At 49.3% G+C, this 18557-nt stretch overlaps 1 protein-coding gene across 3 annotated transcripts in view; it reads left to right on the forward strand.

Annotated features, from left to right (window-relative positions):
* Positions 1-13338, forward strand: part of ARHGEF6 (Rac/Cdc42 guanine nucleotide exchange factor (GEF) 6) — a 38614-nt gene extending 25276 nt beyond the window's left edge. For 2 of the 3 annotated variants that reach the window (XM_010572458.1, XM_010572460.1), the window contains exons 11-22: positions 165-224; positions 2396-2542; positions 3436-3522; positions 4504-4582; positions 5353-5486; positions 5768-5893; positions 8713-8733; positions 9540-9633; positions 10610-10699; positions 11515-11614; positions 12494-12548; positions 13084-13338. In XM_010572458.1, the coding sequence (XP_010570760.1) occupies positions 165-224; positions 2396-2542; positions 3436-3522; positions 4504-4582; positions 5353-5486; positions 5768-5893; positions 8713-8733; positions 9540-9633; positions 10610-10699; positions 11515-11614; positions 12494-12548; positions 13084-13224 (1134 nt within the window). In that variant the 3' untranslated portion in view covers positions 13225-13338. The remainder of the gene's footprint in view (positions 1-164; positions 225-2395; positions 2543-3435; positions 3523-4503; positions 4583-5352; positions 5487-5767; positions 5894-8712; positions 8734-9539; positions 9634-10609; positions 10700-11514; positions 11615-12493; positions 12549-13083) is intronic. The other variant, XM_010572459.1, reaches the window with a different exon arrangement.
* Positions 13339-18557: the final 5219 nt, after the last annotated feature.

Consider the following 18557-nt stretch of genomic DNA (forward strand, 5'->3'; position numbering starts at 1 on the left):
GCCGATGCGGTCTGCACCCTCAGCCCCGCATCTCCCAGCACCCTGCGAGCTCTGCATCCCTGGGTGCGCTGGGGCAGTGGGTGCTGCACAGGGCGGCTGCTGGTGCTGCTACTGGTACTGGTGCTGGTGCTGGTGGCTGAGGGATTTTTCTCTTCCTTCACTAGGAGGCGCATGCAGATCATGAAGAGGTTCTGAAAGCCGTCACATCCTTCAAGTCCCTTGTGGTAGGTGGCAATTCTTAAAATAGAGCGCTCCATTTCAGGGCTGCATTTCATGAAGAATGAGTCAAGCCTGACATTTGTCTCCTCATTAGAAAAAAAAAGGTCTTTTTGAATGGAAAAGATGGGTTATAAAGAATCTTAATTTCAAGTTTCGAGCCTAGAGCTGCCCCTCTGGCTGCATGTTTCAGCAATCGCACGCTGGCACCGTGGTCCCAGCAGCAGAGACGGAGCATCTGTGACTTTCTCCTCCACTGCAGAAAGCCACGTGTGGGTAGTGGTATCAGCGGGGTCCCTTTCATCTCCTTTTGCCTCCATACCCTAATCATTTGCCACCTGAAACTAGACCGCCCCTTGCTCATTGAGATGAGCTGTGAAAGGTTAACAGGGGTGTCTGACTCAACTGCTGCTGCCAGCAGGAAGGTCCCCTCTGAGCCCATTGAGCGGCTCTACGTTTTGTTGAGGTTTGCTCCACGAGCATCAGGAGGCTTTCACAATATTGCAGGTAATTTGTGGCTCCGGGTGCCGTGGCCATCGGCAGGGAGCAGAGCAAGTGATGAGTCAGAGATAACAAACCTATTTCTGTGAGCTGTGTTACATACACCCCTCAAAGTCCTACTGCACTGAGATGAAAAAAAGGGGGAAAAGCCATCCACATGCACAAAGGTTTTACCCAGCAAAGGTTTTTTCAGTTATTAAAAAAGCTATAGTCTCTCTCGCTTTGTAGCCACTGAATACCTTTCACTATAACCACTCCAGATGTGGTCCAACTTCCTTCCTTAGCACAGCAGATGCAAGTTTTCGGTGCTTAGCAGTGCAGATAAAAGATGGGGAGGAGAAAGTTCATAGAAAACAGGAAAGGGCGATCATGTTACATTTACTTAGAAACTGGGCTCCCTTTCCATTTATTCTAGTAGATAATAGGGTAATAATTCAGTTAAATTACAAGGTGTCATTAATCTTTAGGAATGCATGTAAGTGATGGACGGTTTTACTTGAAATATGTACTTGGGTGCTGAGTAATGTAATGTAATTATGATACCACTAAAGAGGTTCAGTGCGGATTGAGGTTAGATGGGCAGAGATGCCCCTTGTGACGGATGCGTGGTCCCGTGGTAGGACCAGGGAGGCTCCTGAGTGATGGCAGGGCAGGGACCGTGGAGCCACCGTGATTTGCAGTGGCACCTCTGCACAGACTGCGATGGATTGCTATGGATTTTACATGGATTTGCATCCTGGGAACGTTGAATTTGGACACCCAGGGAGCCATTGAAGCACACAGCAGTTGCAAAACCAAAGGAAGCCCCCACAGTTTGGTGCAAAATTGTGTGTTTTCAGACTAGATCCAATGCAGCCTCTCTCTGAAGATCTGGGTAGTCAAAGGGTTTGAGCTAGAAAGGAGGAAAATCTCGGTCAGAAATAGGGGTTTGGAAAAAAACCAAGCAGCTGGTGAAAACTGAGCCTGGGTTTGGCTTTGCAGCTATTTTCCCTGTTGGCAGAGGGGTCAGTTAAAGCAAGTTTTGCTCGGATTTGCAGGGCTGTCTTTGTTCAGTCAGCATTGTCCTCTCCTGCAGAAAGCTGCTGAAGGACTGGCCGATCCGTGGAGCTCTACCAGTCCCCAGCTGCTGAGCATCATTGCAGTCTTTTCAGTTACAGCACCTTCAAAAGCTTTTTGTGCTACGCTACTGCACTGCCGAAATATTGCGCCAAGTCCTGCTTTTGGGTTTGCAAATTTTGGTTAGAAAATATCCACCCATCTGATTCATGGGGGCTTTGCATTGCTGCAAGTATAACTTTATTTGCTGTTTGGGCAAAACGGGCAAAATCTCTCTAAGCAGCAGCAAAATTAGAGACATTTAACTCTGCGGCTGTCTTGGTTTGGAAAATGTGACCCTGTACTCTCAGAGGTAGGACTGGTTTGGAAAGAAAAGTTTCCTCAGTGCAGTTCGCAATTTCTTTGACATTTTAATGTATTCATTACTTCCTAAATCGCTAGGGTGTGATTTTTTTAACAAACTTTGTGTAATAGAGCCAAAGCAGGCTTTCCTGATCCCTTGACATGACCAACCCTGAGCCCAAGTGGCTGTGAGAGCGTTGCTGGTGAAACCATCTTCATTGGGATGGTTTGGGTTTGCTCCTGCCCTTCGGCTAATGAAGCGCCCTACTGTGATTCCCAGTCGCAATGCCAGGAGCTGAGGAAGAGGAAACAACTTGAACTGCAGATCCTTTCCGAATCCATCCAGCGCTGGGAAGGAGAGGACATAAAAACGATGGGAAACATCATCTACATGTCCCAAGTTATGGTACAGTGTGGGGGAAGTGAGGTGAGTGCGGTGGTCCTTCTCCTGGCTAAAGACATTGTGTCCAAATCCCTCCTTGCCCATGGGATCAGTGATACTAGGCGGCAGCTACTCGCACTCCAGGCCAGCAAAGCGGTGACAAATAATGCTGATAAATAATTTTACCTGGAGAAAAGCTGTGCAATGGAACTGTGCATGTCTTTGGAGTCAGGCACCCTGGAGGCTTAGCTTCAGGCCTTTGGTGACACACTTTTCAAGCAGAAGAAGTATCTCAGTGTCGTGTAGCACGTTAATTTCCCTCTTTCCCCTCTGTGACTTACTCTGAGAAATGAGAGTGACTTGAAAGTGTGCATTAGCATAACCATTTTGCCATGTTTTGTGCACAGCGCAGCAGCTGCTGTGACGTTCCACTCCAGAGCTGACTGCGCTTTGGAAATAACTGGAGGGATTCTTGTGCTACTGGTCCTAAAGCATCACACCAGTGCTTGCCACAGACCTTCACCAGTGGTGTTAAAGCCATGCATACTGCATGCTTGGTGTGGGAAAGTGCCTGTTATCACTGAATTGCTTGCTTGCTGTAGCAACTTTTCCCCAGGAAGGGAACACCTGTAAAACAAAGCTCTATAGAGTCTGGTCCCAGAGTCTTGTTTGGGATGTGAAATGCTGGGGGACGTAAGGTCTTGGTCTTCTGAGGCACTCTGAAATGATTGGAAGAGGATTAGCAGGATGCAGACAAAAACATATGCAGGAAAAACTAGTACTGAAATGAGATGCTGTAAAGAAAAAAAGCCAAAATAATTGGTTTGGGGGTGATCTCTCGCAAGCTGTGATTCCAGCTGCAACAGGTTCAGTTTGCTGGAGGAAAGTGCTTGTGATTGCATTGCAAACTGGATTAACCTAAATTCTTATCCCTGCAGGAGAAAGAAGAGCGGTATTTCTTGTTGTTTTCAAACGTTTTGCTGATGCTGTCTGCAAGCCCACGGATGAGTGGGTTCATCTATCAGGTAAGCATGCTTAATTTCAAGTTGCAAGGCGTTAGGTGTGAAAAAGGAAATCAGATAGCTCTTGTCAAATTCAAATCCTCTGCTTCCTTAAACCTCTCTGTTGTGATGCAAATGCCCCAGGCTGGGAACCAGGGCTTGGTTTTACCATTTGTGCCAGGCTGCTTAGTGCCTTTGTGCTGCCAACTGGTTAAACAGCATTTGGTAAGTGTGAATGCTGTGAAATTAGAAAAAAAAAACCCTCGCAGCATGTTGTCCTACATGCTGTTCTCAGGAATGGGGGGTGTGTGTGTGTGTAAGGTGTCCTGACCAGCTGTAGGGTTTTGCCCCACACGACCAGCCAGCCAGCTCTCAGTGTTGTGCTGTCTCTGGAAAATATTTCACTACTATAAAGCCCACTGTAAAGAGCCCAAAATTTCCCCTCCATGAGGCACCCCAAAACTCTGCATTTCTTGTGTTTTACCATTTGAATGGCTGGAATCAGGCTGTTGGGAGCTTGGCTTTTCTCCAGTTGCCTCCAGGAAAAGGATGCTCTTGTGTTGACGTGTCATTTGTCATAAGCAAGGGAGATGGGAAAGATTTGGGAAGGATTTGGCTGGGGTTTTGACCTCACGGACCAGCGGGAGCAAGGTGAGCAGGCAGTTCAGTATGCAAAACAGAGGGACAGGGAAGGCTTTCAGAAAAACCAGGGGAAGTTGATCCTCCTGACTTGGTTGTAAAAGGGTTTGCACCTAGTGAAGGGAAAGGGTGGCAGATGAGCCAGCATGACTCAGTTGTCATGGGAGCCTCTTCTCAGGGGGGTTTGACCTTGTTGTGCAGGGAAGTCTAGATCCATACATTAAAGGAGACTCTTCCTGCAGTCTGAAGCCTTCACAAATTAGTTTTTAATGGCGATTCCTAAAGAGAAAGGAATCAGCAGAAACAAGCACAACAACCCCCGCTGGGAAGCAGATGCAGACACTGACTCCTCCTCAATTCTCCTAGGGAAAGCTGCCTTTGACAGGAATGACGCTGACAAAGCTGGAAGATGCTGAAGGGAACGAGCACATGTTTGAAATCGCAGGTCAGTGGGGCCCCTGCCTGGGGCCATCCTCCCAGTCCAACCAGCAGCTGCCGCTGGAGGTACTGGTCCTCCTCCTCCCCCTAACCACTGCACCATGGTCGTCTTTTTGCTCTTTTACCGTGCATTGTCTGAGTTCCTGACCATCTCCCTCCTGGTTGAGGCAACCTCCCAATGCCCTTGAGCTCTGTCTCTGGCGCTGGGCTGCTGTTGGAGACAATAGTGTTTCGTATGGGACAAATCTCCTGCCCCAGTAGCACTGCTCTCTGCTGTGTGTGCCCCGTCTGCGTCTGGCATCCATCCCGTGCAGCTGTGAGCGCCTCGTTTATTGACAGATTAATGGCTATGGTCATCAGGTAGCTTTCCTAATGTTCCTCCCAATTTTCCCCTTTGATTAATCTCGTTACTTGTAGCTGTACACAGTCATTTCATGCTCAGTGCCTTGGCTGCAGTGCAGCTATTTATGCTGGTGGTATTTGGCGTCAGCGTTCTGTTAATCGTGGAAATGTTGCATTTGCTTACTTTTAACATGAAGTAATTCCTCAGACATTAGTCTTACCAGTTCCCTTAGGTTTTCTGTGCAGCTCCCACACTGGCTGGCACTGGGTGCCCAGAGCAGGATGGGCAGTCACATCTTTGCCCTGGCCTTTTTGCAGCCACTGGACTTTGCAAACTGAGGAGCTGCTTGCTGCTGTGCCGAGCTGAGCTCACCCCGTGTTTCCTCCTGGGTCTGTACTGCTTGCTAAAGACGCTTATCTAACCCTCTGCTGCAGGGAACATGACGGAGCGGATCACCGTGTCCTGCAGCACCAGCCAGGACTTGCACGAATGGCTGGACCACTTGCAAAGGCTGACCAAAGGGACGTGCAACACGGTATCCAAAACGCAGTCCTGGAGCGCTCATTCGGTAAGTGTCTCACCTCCCTGGCTGAGGAACCAGCGCTGGCTGATGTCTCTGTGTCAGCAATACACCTTGATATGGAGCTAATGTGTACAGCTGGAAGACACATCCGGCAGTTTTGTATGTAACTGTGTCATGCTTGTCCCATTTTACATGTAATCTGCCCTATTTTTGTTGTAACCTAGATGTCTCAGAGGAGTTCACAGTGAACTCTTCTCCATCCCCCTCTGCTTCTCTACATGTTCGGTGGCTAACAGTCTTCATTTGCTTCTCATCTATTTTCTCAGACATTTAGTTCGGCCGGACAGATCCGTGGGCCTCTAGAACCCCCCAAAATCCTCAAGCCCTGGAGCTTGAGCTGCCTCCGTCCTGCTCCTCCACTCAGACCGTCGGCAGCGCTGAGTTACAAAGAGGTAATCGTCCCTCGTGCCTGCAGAGGACCCTGATTTCACGGCAATCCCTAGTGCTTGTGGGGGGGTTTCTTATCCCATAGCGAGGGCACAGAAGGTTAGGGGTTGTTGAGAGGAATGACTCTGCCAAGTTTTGCCCCAGTCCTGCGACGGATGCTTGTCGCTGCGGCTGGCTTTGTGCTGCAAGTGAAGCGTGAGCACGCGTGTTTGCAGGCTTGATGTTTGCTGTTGGCTGCTGTAGCCAGCGCCCTCAGCTGCTGGATGTCACCGGTCCTGCAGTGGCATGTCCCACAGCCTCACGCATCCTATTGAGCGCCGTCCTTCAGTGGTGCTGCTGCCTCCTCCTCCTCTTCCTCCTCCTGCCTTGGTCTGAGCCGTGGGTGGGAGCTGGGCTCCCTGCCGGGATGTATTCCAGCTCCAGCCGTAGCAGTGGCTCAGCGCTGCCGGAGCCGGAGCTGCAGGATCGAGGAGCAATGCTGCACCAAGAGGAAGAGGAAAAAGGCCCTTTGATATTTCTCGTGTTTTGGTGGCTGCAGTAGCCGTGGGGCTCGACCCTCCTTCGCCGCCCACCCAAGTGTTTTACACACCCATACTCTGCTGGGAGGCAGCAGCCCGAGGGATCGCTTCCCCCGCAGAAACCCCAAGCCTGGGAGGTAGGAGGCGGCGTGGGGAAACCCAAAATACAACCCAGCTCCGATTCTCACCCCCTGCTGCAACTGCAGTGCTCTTCTTCCCTGCCTCACGTTAAACTTTTGGGATTACTCACCAGTAACTTGGGTAATGTTCCCCGTACTGAACGAGCACTCCAGTTCTGAGTCAGCTGCCTTTCTTGGTACAGCAGCCCTGGGAGCACCACTGCCCGGGTTCCCAGTGGGGATGGGGACGGGGAGGGGGGCTTCGACCCTCCCAGCCCCCCCCCAGCACTCAGGGATGGAGAGCCCAGTAGCTGGGGGGGCTGTGAGTCTGCTGCTGCAGGTAGAGATTTTAGGTAGTCTCACGGCATTCTGTTACCTTTATTTCTTAAAATTTGTAAACCAACGCATTTCAGTTTGGGAATTAAATTGTTCAAAAACCAACCAAGCAGACTGGAAATGACCCTTAATCTTTGCATGGTCCAAATCCCTAACGTAGACTAAACCATTTCTTCCTTGCATGGTGAATTAAAATAGAGGAAGAGGCATGAAGTAGAGGCGAAATTTTTCTGTGTGAAAGTGCAAGGCTGATATTTATTTATAAGCAGGCCAAAACCACAGATTGAGTGGTATCTTTAATGCCACGGTCCTTTGCAGTTTCTCAGTTGTCCCCTGCCGCACACAGCAGGAGTTAAACTCTCTGTGTCAAAACCAGGTGAGATGTTTTTGCCGCAGAGGCTGAGCAGGCAGGGAGCCCCAAGGGGTGGGATGCTGCTGCAGGCTGGATGGTAGCGTGCAAGGTGTCAAAGGACCAAAAATGTGGTTTTGCGCAGGAACGGGCTGTGTTGGCCACATTGGTGGAAACCCAAAGGCCAAAGGGTCCAGCAGAGCTGGAGCAGAGCTGGGCAGGCAGGCGCAGTCTGGTACCCAGTCGGTCCAGCCGGAGCCTGGGGGGCAGCTCCCCTCTCAGGGGAGGGACTCGTGTACACGAGCTTGTGATGACAAATATGAAATAAGTTCAGTTGTTGGCCCAAGCAGATCTGCATCGTCCCTCCCTCTGGGATGGTCAGTCACTAAGCAGAACTCCTATTTCATTGTATTATTTCTTAATTTAAAGTAGGGCAGAAAATAAGCTATGCTAACAGCTTGGTGCATGTCACCCTCCTATAACGAAGATGTAATGAAGGAATACAGATTTCAAAGGTAATTTGCAGGGAAGGGAGTGGCAGACTTTGATTAAAAGATTAGAGATTTTCAGACATCCAGTGTTACTTTAATTGGCTTCTAGTAGTGTAGGATGGGATGGCAGAGTCTTGTGCATTTCCTCGTACCAAGCTGTGCTCAGGAAACCCCAGAACCTGCTTGCGTACTGCACAGCACTCTTGTTATTTCCATTGAAATTGGGTCATTTTTCCTGTTCTGTTTCCAGTAATCATTTGAAATGACAGAGCAGGTGCTGTGAGTAAAGCGGTGTGTCCGGATTCAGGTTAGCAAAGTGAAAAAGATTTACAGATGATTTCTTCTACTTCTTTTGTTTTAAGTGGCCTGCTTTGCATTAGGTGAAGGGTTTATAACATCTGGATTCAGGACTGGGATGGGACCCTCCGCAGGGTGTGCAGGGAGCTCCCCATCCTGCCAGCGGAGCAGGGAGATGCCGCTGCGCTGATGCCTGATGCTGTCGGGTCTCCAGTGAGGATGGCAGGTCCCCTTTGAGAAGACATAGTCCTGGGGGCTTGTCACCAGGGTGGGTAGAGCATCCCATCATCCCAGCTGGGATAGGTTGAAGACCCCAGGACCCGTGCTGAACTCGGGGCCAGACCCCGAGCTGCTCCCCGGGGCTCAGACAGAGCCGGGCGCTGAGAGGGGCTGCATTTTTAAGCGCTGTTCTCTTAGACAACCAACATCTACAGAAACCTACTACTAACTGAGGAGGCATGTTCTCTATTTTGACGTGTTGAGAGTGTATTAATGCCCACTTACCATGCGTTTCACATGTAATTTTTTCAGTTTTGCATGACACCGTGCTCCTTTGCATGTTGATAGTGCTCTAAAACCAGTACGGAGGGTGTGCCACATTAATCGCAACACTAACATTTAAATGTGGTTTAGAATTGTGGATTTAATGGACTTGGTCAATAAAATCATCAATCTCTCACACTCATCTTCTCTTTCTTTGCATATTCATTGTAGAGGATGTCTTATATCTTAAAGGTAAGGGTAGATACATCTCTTTGGCTTACCGTGGCAAAGAATGCTTGTTCCTCTTCACGCTTCTTGTGCTTGCATGACCCTAATTTTGCCTGGCTGTATCAGTAAGTTATTGTGAGAGTCAGTAGCAACTGGCAAATATACTTTGAGATAACTCTCAAGAAGGATTTAGTATTACAGTACTTAAACTTCCTGGCATGTCTCTATTCCTGCTTAAAATCCATATTGCATGTAATCTACTAATACACTAATTCTCTCCAAATCAGCAAGACTTGTAACTCAGTGAAGGAGATAAAAGCGTGTGTTTCTTACCTGTGGAGTCATAGCAAACACTAACTTTGTGTGTATTTGTCTGTTCTCTGTCTATGTGTACGGGGGATTTATACTCTCAAACAAATTGTGTGCATTTAGAAACAATGTTATTTGCCAACTGTTTTATATCAGAAATCAAATCAAGGAAATAAACAACATTATAGGGTTTTCTAACAAAGACCACAGAGTTCGTAAGCAGACTAAAAGTGCTGTGAATGTGTTTGAATTCTTTGGCTAAAGGATTGTAGCCGAGGGTTGAATTTGCTAGAGGAGCTTGTCCTGGCCCAGACCTGCAGGTGCAATTCCTGGGAGCAGTGGGCCACAACTAGCACACAGGGAAGGCAAAAAACATCATTTTGCCCAACTTTGTCACTGTCTGCTTTGTAGCTCTCTAAAGTGTTGTGCATAATAACATGGATAGCTGCATTCAGCTGCGCTGCTCCGCTGTTTGAGCTGCCTTTGGTTCTGGTTAAACACAGGAGTCTGTTTCTCTATAGGATTCCAGCAAAAGTCCAAAAACAATGAAGAAGTTTCTTCCAAAAAGGAAAACCGAGAGAAAACCATCTGATGAAGAGTTCGTTATTCGGAAAAGTAAGTGTCGTATTTTTCTCTCTTTTTTGGAGGTTTCTGTGTACTTGGTGATCTCCGCAGGACTTTGAGAACAGCCTTTTTTACGGTGCAGGATGCGACAGGATGCTCACGTTGTGAGCAAGCCTGCGTGCTGCCGAGCAAGGGAGGCTTCTGGATGCGCACCGGTCCTCAGTCTCTGCCAGATCCCCTCCCAGTTATGACTGCCAGACATGCTACCACCCTCCTCGTGATTGCTAGCACAAGGTCATGGGTTGTGTGTGGTCGTGTTCTGGGTACAAAGCCAAGGAACTAATTCCACGTGGTTAAAAGCTGCAGTAAAACTGCACATCAACAGTCATCAAAATATGCCTGAGAGCTGGGACAAACCCTTACCTGGCCATGCCAGCAGGTCCTGGAACAGTTTCCATGGGGGATCAGGGAACAAAAAAAGGCCCCATCCCTGCAGAGGTGTTAACCTGTGAAGAGGGATGTCCTGACAGCTCCCTAAAGTCCACTTGGGACACTCCTCAGGGGTTTTATATGAAAGGCCGTGGTCGCCCAGCAGTGAGCTGCCACTGAAGGTCAGTTGTCTTCCTCAAGAAGACAGCACTGAGCTAAGGCTGGAAATTGAGACTTCACGTTTCCAAGTCCTGCTCTCCTGTGTCTGTACCAGATCCCTCCCAGCAGGGCTCCTCTGCCTACCCATCTCCTGGTGCTGCCTGCACCCAAAGTCAGGCATCACCCCCTGAGTTTTGCTGAAATGAGCAGCTAAAAGTGCGTTTTCATACCGTTTAGTCATGGTGCTCAATGCCACAGGACATTGCAAAGGCCAGAAAATATAAAGGACCTCAAAAAGAAATTAGGCAAAGTCCCAGAGATAGTGTCAGTCAAGGAAACAGCACACTCTTCTCTTAAGGGACTTGGGAGCAAAGGCTGGGAGAGATGAAGCCAGAGCACTTTGGTTTTTGTGATAGCTATTGTCTGCAATGTTTTACAGGTACTGCTGCGCTGGAAGAAGATGCTCAGATCCTGAAGGTGATCGAGGCATACTGTACCGGGGCAGGCTTCCAGCAAGCCCTCAGCTCAGGTGGGCACACAACCAGATTATTTAGTTCATACTCTGCCTGCAACGCTGATAACCCCTCTGGGAAAAACCAGATGGTTGCATCATACAGCAACGAGACTCATGCTAGGAAACTGTGTGGTGTTCAATCTTCAAGATAAGGGAGCTTCATCTATCTAGTGGTTTAGTTGCCATTGTTTTTCTTCTAAACACGGAGAATGAAGCAGGTAGGAGGGCAGATGAGACACAGCTATTTCACCAGCGCTTGTTAGGAATTAAGCAAACCTAGTCAGTGCCTGTGGCTGTCAGCACTGAAAACCTGATGGTAATCTCAGGTTGCATATAGCTTTAGAAAGGAAGCATGAATATTATCTCTTAATCAGCTGCAGTGTTTAAGAACAAGCTGCTTCATAAGAACCTATCTAACATCTTCAACTCTGGAAATATAACTATTTTCATTGCTGGTGAGATGTCGAATTAAATCACTGAACTATCAAATAATGGTACATTTTAAAAGGGGGGGCATGTTTCTTCTGAGAGCTCTTGACCCTAATCGAATGTTTTCATTTATAAGTCATGATGTAGCTTTAGATGCAGTGAGCACTCTTGAAAACTTTCCGCTAGCTGCTTTAGCTCCAGGTTGGCGATACGTATAAGCCTGTATTTAACCGTGGCAGATAGCTGGCGGCTGCTGGAGCCCCTGCGTCCCCAGTCTGCCCCAGGCTTGCAGAGGAGCGGGGAGAACGAGGGCTGCATTTGCCGTGCTGCCTCCGGAGTGGCCTGGGCATCAGGTCATCAAGTCTCCCTTTTTCTTCCTGATGAGTAATTCTTGTACACAGGCTCCCGTAAAGACTCCATCCCCCAAGTCCTTCTTCCTGAGGAAGAGAAAATCATCGTAGAGGAAACACGAAGCAACGGCCAGACTGTCACGGAGGAAAAGTAAGCGCAGCTGCTCTCCATTTGCAGATCCCCTTGTTGCTTTTTGGAAGGACATTAAAAACCAATGCCCTCTCCTGCATCTCTGCAGAGGAGCAGGGCTGGTGTCACTGACTGCTGCCTTAGTCCTGGCAAGAACCACCGGGCTATTTCAGTTGTTATTTTGTCCCTTTTTAAGAACAGAGCCGCCTTCCCAGCTGCTCTGACGTGGCCGTAGCCCTCCGGGAGTCTGTGTGCTGGGTCCCGAGAGCCAGTTTATCGAGTCCCAGGGCTTATCCGGATGTAGCTAATGGGGTCAGGGAGGACAGAACCAAACAAGTGGCTATTTTTTTTTTAACCACTGACGTAGTGCTACCCCTCGGGAGCCTGGCTGGCACCCTGTCTGTGAGTGCTCCCAGCCTGTTATGTAGCTTCAGCATTTGGGTGACTGCATTGATCCACTCCTTTTGTAATCCAGACAGTGCATTCCTTTCATGCTTGTTTTTTTGCAGCATAACCTCAAGGAATCAAGGCCATTTTCCAAAAGATGCTCAGGCATTTCCAGTTTTAAAGGCATTGTTATTTACTGCAGTAGCATAAACAAGGAAGTCAAAGCCACAGTCCTTTGTTGATAACTGAAAGATAGCAGAACAATGAATATATCTTGAGTTTTGAGAAAAGAGCCCTGAATTTTGGTCTGGTGGCCTATAAATGCTCCTTGGCTGTGTTTCCAGAGTCCTCTCACAGGCAGCAGGGATAGCAGCAGCCTGATGCTTGCAAAGCAGAAGCTGGAAGCACCTTCCTTATCAGTGCCTTGCTCACAAAAGCTCCCATGCTGTTGCTGTTTTGCTGCACTCCAGCTCTTTTTATTCTTTTTTTTTTTTTTGCATTTTTTTTTTGCAGGAGCCTTGTTGACACGGTTTACGCACTGAAAGATGAAGTCAAAGAACTGAAGCAGGTAATCTGAGCGGGATCGTTTGTGCTAGGAGTTGAGCAAAAGCCAGCCAGGCTGCGCCAGGTCGTTGTCCTTGACTGATCTGTGCCCAGGAAAAGTCTTGCTCATGCTGGTGCAGTCCTGCAGCTCCCTGAATCAGCGTTAGTTTTCTCCTGGTTTAGCTCCCTGAATCAGCTCACCACACAGTCCCTTGAGCACCAGAGCCAGCAGGAGGTCTTGGTGGTAACATGAAACTTTCTCCCTACTCTAAAAGCTCTTTCAACTTGACTGTTCATTTTGTAGGGGTCTGGTGGATACCAGTTCTTGCAGACTCAGAGGAAATATATCCTCCTCCCTCCAGCCCCAAGCCTGGAAGTGGGAGAGACCTCCCCAGGAGAACAGGGCCCTCCAACCCAGGCTAAAATTAGGTTTCCAGGAGGATGCTTCTGCCTGCTTAAAGTAACTGGGACACCCGGCAGCAAGGCGCACGGAGGTTCCTCGCTGCGTAAAGTGCATGGGCATTAACTGCTTTTTTATTCCTTTATTTTTCCCCTCGCAGGAGAACAAAAGGATGAAACAGTGTTTGGAGGAAGAGCTTAAATCCAGGAAGGACTTGGAGAAGCTGGTTAGAAGGCTGCTGAAGCAGACGGATGAGTGTGGCAGGGAAGACACGGGGCGCAAGTCATCCCTGATTGCCTGAATTAGGGGAGAAGCTGCTGGCAGTGGTTTGTGACCTCAGGTGTTTTTCGGGAAGCGGAACTGGATCCTTTGCCTCTTCTTGCTCCTTATTTTGTTGGTTTGGGGAATTTTGTTACCAAAAAAAAAAAAGTAATGGAGAAAAAAAATTGTTTTTCTTCCATCCAATAAGGAAATAAACCAGAAACAATCGATCACAACTAAACCAGTAAGCAAGCGGTCCATGATTCACAATTCATCTGCAGCAACTAATACCTCATCCGTACCTGCTACTGGGAGCAAATACAAACTCTGCTAATGATTGCCACTCACAGAGGGTTTGGCAGCAGTTTCCTAGAGGAAGCTTAAGCACTTTTTAATGCTTTCATTCTTTTCAAAAGCACCGGTACCTATTTATTGAATGAAAACATTATTGAGGTGGCATTGAGCAGAAACCAAAAAGCACCATGCTCCTCTTTTCAGATAATCACAACTGGGGAAGATTTTCCCAACCACCTTCTTTTTCCCCATTAGTTGACTGTAGCGAACTAGAGCCCAGCAATACTGTGGTTCCCGTGTGGCCTTGATACTGATTAAAATGTGCAATTAACATGAAGACATTTGAACTCCTTGGGGAAGTCAGATCTGGAGCACCTGTCAGAGCGCATGGGAAGGTATGTTGCACAGTGCTGCCTCCTAACAGCTCGTGATCAGCACAACAGGTAACTGCTGTTCTGCCCCCCCATCCCTTTTCTTATGCATGACTTGTAACTCCTACCCCCTGGTTTTTCACATTGAGTGTCCAGGTATCGTATGAGTTTATAGTTTTGCTGTGCTTCCCCTTGCAGGACATGCTTTTCTCTGTATGAAATGTAAACACTGCTTGACAACAAAAACCAACCCCCAAGTGTGCTGGTTCCCTGCTCCCTTCTGCCCACGTTAGGCTCTCCATCGCTCCTTTCCAAAGGCTGGGAACCTAGCCAACAGCCACTTGTCCCCCCATCGCCCCAAAGGGGCTTTCGGCTAGGAAAAAGGAACTTTCTCTTGGGATAGGAAAGATATTTATGTTTATGCTTTGACAAGAACTGAAACGCTCCTGGGGCAAGGACGTGCAACACCCTTCCAGATCCCTGCACAGCTCCTCGAACACAGCACACAGGCAACATGCATATGTATCGGCTATCTTCATCTTATTTGGTGTTATACTCTAGTTTAGAACTGATGTTTTCCTTCCTTCCTTAGCAGCATTATAAAAGTAACCTTCTGTTAAAGTTAATAATAAGTCTTACGTATATCACAGGGCAGCATGGTCCCAGGGTGTGCAGACACACCACAGCTCATTACGGTCATATCGTTACATTGGTCATGAAGGACGTAATAGAGGCAATAATTACAACTCCCTCCTCTCAGTTAAAATTTAGCCCTAACATAGCAAATGGTGTTTGGGGAGAGCTAGACTCCAAAACATCACAAGGAGTATAAACAGAAACCTTTTTTAAATCTAAGCTGTTTCTAGGACAAACCAGAGGTCTTTCTTGCTCTGGCTACACTTGCCATCTCCAGAGCATCCCAGCTGGATGGCAGCTCCCCACATCCCTGCCCAGGCACACAGTTGAGCAGTTTGGTCAACAGTCAAGCCCTGCTGTGCTGGTTAATCGTTTTCCAGGATAACAACCTTTGCTGCACACCGAGCAGCTCAAGCTGCTATTCTGGGATGCCATGCCCAAACACCCTGGCATCGACCCATCCTGCTGCCTGCCCAAAGTTGGGCTGGGGACCAGGCTCGCAATGTGCAGCCAGTGCAAGGAAGCAAACCAAGGGCCGTTTAAACTCCGAGGAGAGGGTAGAAATGTTTCCCTGCTGCCCCCCGGTTTAGTTGAAACCTGTGCTGTGTACATATGCATGTTTGTAAGATGTAATGTGATGGAGGGCACACTGGGACACTTTGGATCAAGTGTTTGTCAAGAGCTAGAAGCCAAAAAAGACAAGAAAACAAAATAAAAAGGAAAAGAAGCCATGCCGGATGGACAGCAATGTTTCCATATTTACTTTGTTTACAGTGCTTTGTAAATAGGTTCCAGTGAGTGTCTTTAGATGGATGTTGTGTCAGCTGCCTTCCAGTTTATCTTTGTCATGTAGGTTTATTTACTGTAACTACTTATGCAAGTTCAACTTTTCTAACATGTTTTTATTTTGAACAGTTTTTTAATTGACATTTTCAACAAATAAAGAAGGATAAAAATCGCTTCTTAGCTCTCAGTGCTACTTCCTTTGTTTCCACCACAAAAGCAAAGCCAGTGCTTGCTCTGGGCATCCCTGATTTGCTCAAAACACCCGTGGCTGCATCATCCACCCTCCGATTTACTGGATGCTGGTGGGGATACTGGTGCAAATGGCGATGCTGGCACTTGGGCTGTTGTTCCCACCATCACCCAGACTTGCGGCAGGGAAGGGCGCCTGGTCCAATGGGAAGGAGATACATTTCCATCCCTCAAGCTCCACCTGCACTCTGTGAACAAGGACGCTTTATGGAGAACTAGCTGCTCTCCGCTGCACCAGCGGGTTGCTGTAGATAAGTGACTTCCTGCCTGTTTGAGATTTTTTTGTTGTTGTTCGAGTTTTTTTTCTGGCGATTAGGTGTGGTGACAGGATTTCCTTTGGTCTACCACTTGGACAAGACCTCTCCTGCATGCTGGTATTTTTAACTCTTTGGTAGAGACATGCTGCGCTCTCAGCCCGCAGCCAAACCAGGAGGATCGAGGGCCAGACCCTGCTCTCCCTCACCAAACAGAGCAGTCAGAGCGGGAAAAAGAAAAGTGAAAAAGAAACACTGGGCTTGGGCACATTGTAGAAAAACACTGAAGGCTGCAAGGGAGCCTGCTTGAACCCTAGTGGCACTTTGGGGAATTATTGCAGAGGCAGAGCAGGGCCACATCCAGACCCGAGCGCCCCAGAGCCTGCACTGGGCAGAAGAGCAAGGATGAGGCATCCCCCCGGGCTCAATTTGGAGGGAGCATCTCCACTCCTGGGTCCCCATGAGGCCGGATCCAGGCCTTAACCGGAGACCATCCATCCTGCTCTCCTACTGAATACAGGGTCCCTTTGGCCTCCTCTCTTGTGCCAGCTCCCAAACAGCCCCTTTGCATGACCTAACTCTAATGCAGACAGCACCAGCATCCTCCAAGCAATGGAGTTTGGCTCCAGATGACCATCAATGTGAAAAACCAGAAAAAAAACCCCAACAGCTTAATCTGTGCAGCCCAAACCACTGCCGCAGCTGGGGATGTCCTGGAGGCGACCGTTTGCGGTGGGTGTGCTGCTCCCACTAACCGCGCCAGTGCAGCACCGCTCCGCTGGACAAGTGAACCTGAATCCAAACTAAAATGGGAGGGAGAGGTCTCCCTTGCCCCCAGGCAGGGATGCATGGAATGGGTTTGGCCTCCTAGAAAAGATGGGGACCCTGCCCCGACCAGGAGAAAGGGCTGTCACCAAGCAAGTGGTGCTGAGGTAAGGCTCGCACCCAGGCACATGGTGCCTGAGAAGGGGGATTAAAAAAAAAAAAAAAAGACCCAAAGTAGTCCACAGAAGTGCTAGGACACCCTTGTCACCCGAGTGGCTACCATGCACAGCCACGCAGCACGTGGCCAGCCATCCTCCAGCTCCTGCTGCCCAGCAGCCCTGGGCATAGTGGCACAAGCTGGAGAGACCCAGCTTGGAAACTGGCACCCAATCTTTTTTGAGGAAAAAAACCAACCCAAAATCTCATTTCTTATATAGAACTAAAATATATATTTTATATATATATATATTTGCTGGTGAGCTCAGTGTGTCTTGAGCCATGCAAGCACCTCTCCCAGCAGATAACCACACTGCTGCTTGCTCCTGATGCTGCTCATCCATGGCCCTCTGTGCCAGTCCTGCTGATGTGCCCCATGTACTCATCACCTTCTCCCTTCTTTACTCAGAAAGAAGAACAAAAATCAGTTCAGAAACAGTAAAATCCACAGCCCAAGGAGTGACAGAGAGTCTCCACGTCAAGGGAAAAATCAATGTATTGACAACCTTCAAACTTTCCACGGCGAGAGGAAACCTGTACCCGCCACGGCACCGGGCAGGGGCCAGGGAGGAGAACAAAGCCGCCCGGGAGACGGCCACAGCTGGATGGTAGCAATCGCATCTCCTCCCCTCCCACGCACTACCTCACATCTGAATCCCACGGGCTATTTTTGGCAAGCGAAGTAACGGAGCCAAGAAACAAAAGCCCCGGGAAAGGCAGCAGTACGGGCAGGGGGCTGGGACCAGGTGGGCAGGGGAGGCGGCAGTTGGCATCTGCTGCTCTTGCTGCAGAATTTATTAAGTTGTTTTATGCCTATTTTTTTTTTTCCTCCCCTCTTTACTTGTTTCCCCCAGCCACGTATGAAAAATCTATTTCTCCACGTGATTTGCCACTCCTGGATCCCCTCTCAGTGATTTGGCCTGGGGGTCACAGCCTGGCCCAAACCCTCCGGTGGGTGCTCCTGGCCACCAAAGCCGGGGGGGCTGCAGGGGGATTTCAAAGCTGTGCACCGATCACAATTTCCCCTTGCCCATGACAAACAGCGTTTCTGCTCCTGAAGGTTTTGGGCACCCGAAAATGGCCACACACAAGCTCCTCGCAGCAATCCCTTCCTCTCCTCATCTGCTCGCTCCCAGCCAGCTTTTTTCCCCTTTCTCAGACCGTGCTGCTTTGCATGACCTTTGCTTTCTCCTGTGCTTCCCACTCACACTCCCACCATGACCAGGCACCTCCACCTCCCCCTGCAGAGGTTTGGGGCTCTCCAGCCACACCAGCACTGACTCCGCCAGCCCAGCCCGGAGGGGCTGGCCAGGTTTCAGCAGCAGCAGGGATGTGGTGGGACCCACGCCGCTTCAGGAGGTGGTGGGACCCAGCAGCCACCCAGCCCCTGCCACCCCATGCACAGCGGCCGTAGGATCCCACCTCGTGCGGCAGCCATCCCTCTGCTCCAAAGCAGAGACATCCCTGCAGGCTCCGTGACCTTAGGGCAAGCAGGAATAGTCCTCTTCCAGCCAGGTGTCCTAAATTCCCTTAAATTAGCTCCCACCCCTCTGCTCCGCAGCTGCGCTGGGGGCTCCAGCCCTGGTGCCTCCCTGCCTTCTCAGGGCAGGGGGGGTCCCTGCTCTCTCTTCCAGCCAAAATGCCCTTGGTGCCGCATGGCCCTGGCACCCCAAGGTGCCCCAAGGATCAGGGTGGGATGGCTGCCCTCAGAGGCTTTTGGGACTGGCTGTCCCCACTGTGCCCCCCAGTGCCACCTCTCTGCCCTTTTGGTCCCCAGACCCCAAGCAGGACCCTGGGGAAAT

This window comes from Haliaeetus leucocephalus, unplaced genomic scaffold, assembly GCF_000737465.1.
Source record: "Haliaeetus leucocephalus isolate CR32 unplaced genomic scaffold, Haliaeetus_leucocephalus-4.0 Scaffold340, whole genome shotgun sequence".
NCBI classification, from domain to species: domain Eukaryota; kingdom Metazoa; phylum Chordata; class Aves; order Accipitriformes; family Accipitridae; genus Haliaeetus; species Haliaeetus leucocephalus.